Source organism: Chrysochloris asiatica, unplaced genomic scaffold (assembly GCF_000296735.1).
Source record: "Chrysochloris asiatica unplaced genomic scaffold, ChrAsi1.0 scaffold00001, whole genome shotgun sequence".
Taxonomy (NCBI): domain Eukaryota; kingdom Metazoa; phylum Chordata; class Mammalia; order Afrosoricida; family Chrysochloridae; genus Chrysochloris; species Chrysochloris asiatica.
In genome coordinates, this window is record NW_006408519.1 from 62,811,770 (window position 1) to 62,818,510 (window position 6,741).

At 35.8% G+C, this 6,741-nt stretch overlaps 1 protein-coding gene across 1 annotated transcript; it reads right to left on the minus strand.

The window, feature by feature from the left end:
* Nucleotides 1-895: 895 nt before the first annotated feature.
* On the minus strand, nt 896-6,171 carry PMP2 (peripheral myelin protein 2). The gene is made up of 4 exons (XM_006830809.1): nt 6,050-6,171; nt 2,595-2,767; nt 2,289-2,390; nt 896-946 (listed from the first exon to the last, which is right to left on the minus strand). The coding sequence occupies exons 1-4, from the start codon at nt 6,120-6,122 to the stop codon at nt 896-898; spliced, it is 399 nt and encodes a 132-aa protein (XP_006830872.1). The 5' UTR covers nt 6,123-6,171.
* Nucleotides 6,172-6,741: the final 570 nt, after the last annotated feature.

The following is a 6,741-nucleotide window of genomic DNA, read 5'->3' on the forward strand; positions in this document are numbered from 1 at the left end:
TCCTCTATTTTGTTACACATATAGGTCCCAGGTTTGGCCAGTGGAAACCCCTTCAATCTGACTTCAATATTTTCACTATCTGCCCTTGCTTGTATCTTTTGAACAGTTCTTTATTTTCAAGCATAATAAAGTGTTATAGGCTCCTCTTATATCTACCTTGCCCTTGTATTGGGATCTGACATTTTTCCAAGACAGTATAGTTCTTTTTGCTGGGAAATGATATTAGCTAAATTCTAATGCTTTTGGTGGAGGAGGTGAAGAGGACATTGGCTATAAAAGGGTATGAGGGAAACTTCTGGGGCTAAGAAGATGTTCTATAGCGTGATAGAATATGAATTGTATGGATGTCAAAATTGAACAAACTCTATCCACCCTTAACATTTCTGCATTTCATTGTAAATAAATCATATCTTAATTTAAAAAATATTGTCTGAAGTAGAAGAGGGTCTACTCCTTTCTTGTACAGACTAAAGCCCTTAATTTATAGCAACTCCTCCTACTAGATTGTCTTACTTCTGATCCTTTTCCTATGTTACTTTCCTGGCCTGTGAAGGCATTTGAATTTGCTATTCCTGATCAATTCTAATACAAATCTTACATTCCTTTTATTATAATTTCAAATATACAATTTACAGCATAGATTAAAGTTTCTCATACAATTTAATGACATAATTAACTATTTAGTTCTGGCCAAAATACATGCATCCAAATTGAACATGTTTAAAAAATGCTGAACATTAGATTAATTCTCAGGTTAGATCTTTTTCTATCTGACACATTAAGACAAAAGCAAAAAGAAAAAAAAAAAAGGGCAGTGTAGTCAGACTTTGCAGTGGAAGCAGTTGGTTTCCAACATCAGATGATCAAATATCACTTCAATGATGAGATGATTTTCTCAGACCTTCTCATAGATTCTGGTACAGACTATACCCTTAATCATACATTCCTTGAAAAGAGAGAGAGATTACCTGAGTATCTACAGCTCAAACCAGTGACTATCACATTCATTATAGAAGTGCAAATTTAAAACAAACTCTTTAGATAGAACTTAGGGGAAAAAAAAGTCAGTATGTTACTCTCCAGTAATTCCAAATTAAGATAATTGGAATACTGAAACTTGATCTATGTTACTGCAAAGGAATGAAATGTCAAGTTTTTATGCATAATTTTGCATGCATTTAATAAACTTATTAAAGCGAGTTTTTTAAAACTATCTGCATAGTTGTACTACCTGGACAACATTTAAAAAATACTGAAGGCTCTTCTGTTTACAAACCCTTATTTGCCTGTACCCAACAATTCAGATTTTATTGGTCTTTGGTGGAACCCCAGTACTGTTGGTACTTTCTTTGTAAAGCTCCCTGGCTAAATTATTTGTGCTACTAATTTGTACAAAGTTAAAAACCACTGTACTAAAGGAAGAAACATTCAAAATATTATATAACTCTGTTTATAGTCATTGTATGCATCAATTAGTAATCATAGAACTTTGGTTTTAAAAAAGTAATTAGAGATGATCCCATGTAACTTTTGTCATCAGTTTTAACTGCTGACAAAAGAAATGCTTCTGGAGTCCGAGTGTGGTGCTGTAAGATAAGTACTGAACTACTAACCACAAGGTCGATGGTTTAAACCCACCAGCCACTCCTTGGAAATCCTGTACAGAGATGGGACTTAACAACAACACCACCACAATGGAAGGCTTCAATAAACTCAGTTTATATAACCTAGTTATTATGGATTTTAGAAAGCAGAATGCTCGTTGTTGTTAAGTGCCATCGAGTCGGTTCCGACCTATAGCGACCCTGTGCAGGGTTTCCGAGGGTGTAAATCTTTACGGGAGTAGAAAGCCTCATCTTTATCCCGCGGAGCGGCTGGTAGTTTCGAACGGCTGACCTTAAGGTTCGCAGCCCGATTCGTAACCACTACGCTACCAGAGAAGTATCTGCAAATAGTCCACCATTTATCCTTTTAGTGGTGTTTTGTTTTGTTTTGCTTTTAAACTTCAGGATTTCTTTTCTCTTTCTAAACCCAAATTAGAGTTGTTAATCCATGTTTTCTTTAATTTAACTTCCTGATTTGGGACTTTGTTATTTCTAAAATCTTGGGCCAGTAACTGAAGTACATGAAAACGAAAATCTTTATGGTTTAAATATCACCTAAACATGAACTCTGACTTAACTCATAGTCATTTTATTCACTAGTAATCCAAAGAAAAAGATAATATTTTGAAAACAATATAACTATTTTCTTCATTTAAGTCTTCATTCAGAAGTAAAAATACTTACCACTACCATTTTCCCATCCACCAACTTTCTCTTTATTGTTGTCTCTTTGCCATCCCATTTCTGTACTTGATTCAATGCGCCTCTCTCCAAGGTTACAATGCTCTGTAAAGACATGTTCGTAGAATTGACTTGTCTGCAGTCTAGTTGATAAAAGCAGCAAATCATTGACTGTTGAATCATTTTCATAATAGTTAAGTCATGTGGCACATTCATTCGAAAACAGTCTACGTTTTGAACACTGGAAGGAACAATCCTCTCTCTCAAGTAGCAGACTGAACGAACTGAGAAGAGAACTTTAAAGCTTACCTTTGTTTTCCTATTATCAGCTGTGGTTTCTTCAAATTCCTGACCTAGCTTGAAGGAGATCTCTGTATTTTTAAAGGTACTTTCAGTCCTTATAGTTATAGTATCCCCTTTCTTGCTGATAGTCACACTGGGTTTGACCAAATTTCCCAGTTTTCTAGTGGCTAATCCCACACCTGAAAAATTAAAATAGTATCAGGATTGTGTTGACTGAGAGAGCATACCCAAAGAGAACATGTGTAATCCATTCTCCCATCAATTGGGTCTCAAGTTTTATTTCTAAGGTTCTTCACCCCCATTTCCCCATCTAAAGAAATTGTCTGTCCATGGACTAGAATATCTTAAGCTTTGTTCTAATACTTGAAGATTTTAAAAAGTGTTCCATCTAAATAAAACAAGTTGTACATTTTTTTCCATATTTGGTTCCACTTATCATTGAAAATCACTAATCATAGTTTTGTATAGATCATTTTAGAATTTTAGTTTGCACAAACAAGTTTTTATATATAATGGTGTTTTTAAGTGCCTTTGAGTCATTCTGACTCATAGCAACCTTAATAGTTATATCTTTTTAAGTGATATATACACACACCATTCTATGCAATCTACACCTTATGTCAGGGACCTGCCTCGACAGGGAAGTTTGGTTCATGAAGTAGGGAGATCTGGCGGCGAAAGAAATAGAGAAAGAATATACACAAAGACGCAACAAGAGAAAAAAAGAGACACTCTGAGACCAGAGTGGATGCAAAACTGGCAGGCAGACCTTGCATTACAGAGAAGAACTCTCCCACCATACATGTTAGCATCTCACTTCTTTGTGGGTCTCCCTAAGTCTTGTTGTTGTTAAGTGCCATGGAGTCGGTTCTGACTCATAGTGACCTTGTACAGGATTTCCGAGCCAGTAAATCTTTATCTGAGCAGAAAGCCTCATCTTTCTCCCGCGGAACAGCTGGTAGTTTCAAACTGATGACCTTGTGGTTTGCAGCCCGATTCGTAACCACTACGCTACCAGAACTCCTTTCCCTAAGTCTATCTAGTAAGAAAAACTTTCCATCTAACTTTAAGATACATAGTCACAAATGAGCATGGATAAATAATATGATTTTTTAAAGTCTGTATTTGAAATACAAAACTGGAAAACTTTTTTTTTTTTTTAATTTTTACTGTTATTATGTAGCAGGACTCTAACAGGAGTCTTGTTGTTGTTGTTGTCAGGTGCCATCAAGTCAGAACCAACTCATAATGACCCCATGCACAGCAGAACGAAACAATGTCCGATCCTGGGCCAACCTCACTACCGCTGCCACACTTGATGCCATCAATGATGCCACCTGGCTGATCCATCTCGTTGGGGGTCTTCCTCTTTTTCTCTGACCCTCTTAGGAAAGTAGATTTCCTTTACGTATTTCTATCATTTGACATTTCACCTTCTCCATACTTTGCTATAATCTTCCATAATAATAGTAAGAAAATGTTGAGTTTATTTTTGCTTTTTAATTCAAATGCAGACTTTCAAAAATCATGTTATTTATCCATGCTTATTAGTAACTTTGGGAGTCTTGGTGTGGCACCACAGGATAAGCACATGACCTCAAGGTTGGTTTGAACCTCAAGGTCAGAGGTTCAAACTCACTAGCCTCTCCTTGGACGCCCTATATAAATGAAGCATTCTCTAGAAATCATATAAAGCAAAAATGATGTAGGGTTGCTATGAGTTGGAACTGACTCCACAGCATTTAACAACAACAATAATTAAAATACAGGGAGTCCTGGTGTGGCTCTGTAGGATAATAGTGGTTTATGTGCCGTGGAGTCGGTTCTGACTCATAGTGACCCTGTACAGGGTATCTGAGGCTGTAAATCTTTATAAGAGCAAATAGCCTCATCTTTCTCCTACGGAACAGCTGGTAGTTTCGAACTGCTGAGCTTGAGGTTAGCAGCCCAGTTCATAACCACTAACTTACCAGAGCTCCATATATATATGTATATATACTTAAGAAATATTTAAAGAGTTAGAACTAATAAAAAACTATTATTCATAGCCTGACTCATAACCACTATGCTACCAGAACTCCATATATATATATATTCTTAAAAATATTTAAAAGTTACAACTAATAAAGAACTATGATTCACGTGCTCTTTCTTCTAATCTGTTTAACCGTTTGCTATTTCATATGATATGTGGTAGTGGTGCTGTGCCGTGGAGTCGGTTCTGACTCATAGCGACCCTGTACAGGGTTTCCGAGGCTGTAAATCTTTATGGGAGCAGAACGCCTCATCTTTCTCCTGGACTGGCTGGTGGAGAACTATGACTCACAGCCTGATTGGTAACCACTACTGCTATCAGAGCCACAGAGCCATGTTCATATGACCTAAGACTGCATTTTTTCTAACTAAATCAGAATTTCTGAGTTAGCACCTGAATATCTGCATTTACCAACTTTTCTTATGTGCCCCAAAATTTGGAAGCAACTGATTAGGAAGTCTCTCACTAAAACTATCTTATATTTTGCTTCTTGCATTTTAAAATGAAGTCTATAAATCTAATCAACTTCATAGTATGGATCTATCCCCAAAGGGTCCCATAGCTTTCTAAACAGCAAAGACATGATTTTGCTCATTTTCTCTAAAAACAGAACCTCTTCCATAAGCTTCCTGAACAGGTAAGTAAAGATACTGGTGCTTTAACAAGCATGGCAACCCAAGGTCACAAGCATCGCTCTGTTGTATTTATGTAACTCTGGATATCTTGAAAGACTATGCACATCTATCATATTCATATAGATGAAACATTCTCTAGAAATCACATAAAATAAAAACTAATGACCGAGTCTTCATAATCACTATGCTAACTCCCTTTTTCTCAGGAACTTCCTTAGGCTATGAGCACACTACTTTATTTAACTAAATTAGTTAAAATTTAACTAAATTTTGTCACACAAATTTGCTCTATCTACAAGAGTATCTAATATCAGACAACCTAGAAGTAAAAAGAGGAAATTAAATTTTAGTTAAACTAAATATCAAAATTTTAAATGAGATCTTTAGTATCTTCAGTATATTGAACTTTTTATTTTCTATGTACATAAATTGCTATAAAACTAGTTCTTAGGAAAGCCAGGGAGTGGGTTGACTATGCTTTAAATTTTTTTTCTTCCTCGTCTGAAACCATTTGATATGAAACTACATTGAAAATCAAGAAGAGTACCATGTATTTAAGCAGAACTTATTTAAATTAAAATCTAGTAAAACTGCTATGAACAAAATGCAAATAAATTATTTGGATGACCTAACAGAAGGTTAATCCAAGCCTATGGAAACTTCCCCAGACTCCTGTGGAAAGATTAAAGAGTAAATAATCATGTAACTTTCTCAAAAGGGATCTTCTTACAAACAAACAAATAAGCAAAAAAGGATCTTCTCAACCAAAAATCTAAAGAAAAATTTCTTACCTAGAGCTTTCATGTAATCATCAAAGTGCTCACTGGAGACAAGTTTCCAAGTGCCTACGAACCTACTGCACATAGTGATGGATGTGTGTTCACCACAGTTCTAGGTGGGATTCAGAAGACTCGAATGAAATGCTTAGGATCACTGGAAGAGTCTTTTCAATGATACCCAAAGCATGTGACTCTCACAAAGACCCAATAGGGAAAGGCAGTGTCAGGACTGGGCAATGAATGGGTCTTCAATCATCAGCTGCACATTCATCAGGACAAAAGATAACTCATATAATGTCTCCTTCTGTCTTCAAAAATTATAAGAATGAACAAGAGAACCATTTGAACCTTCAAGACATATTTGGGTGACTTTACATTTATAAGCACTTTGGTTCTTAATGCTTTTTAAAAGATGTCATGAATTAGATCCTATGCCAAGCAAAATTATATGCGTATTAGTGAATGTATGTATGTGTGTGTTTAGGCATCTTGGTAACTCTTAATTTTGAGTTGTCACAATTCAGAATGCTTATTGAAAAGGAATTAAGAGAGGAAAATGTCCATGAGTATTGTGATAAAATCAAGTATGATGTGGGAGAGAAATGCAGGGTAGCAGTGTGAGGAAGTATTCATAGGTAAGAAGGCTTGACATAGTTCACATATTCAGGCAAGCAGAGTAGGCAGACAATGCGGTCGATCTATTG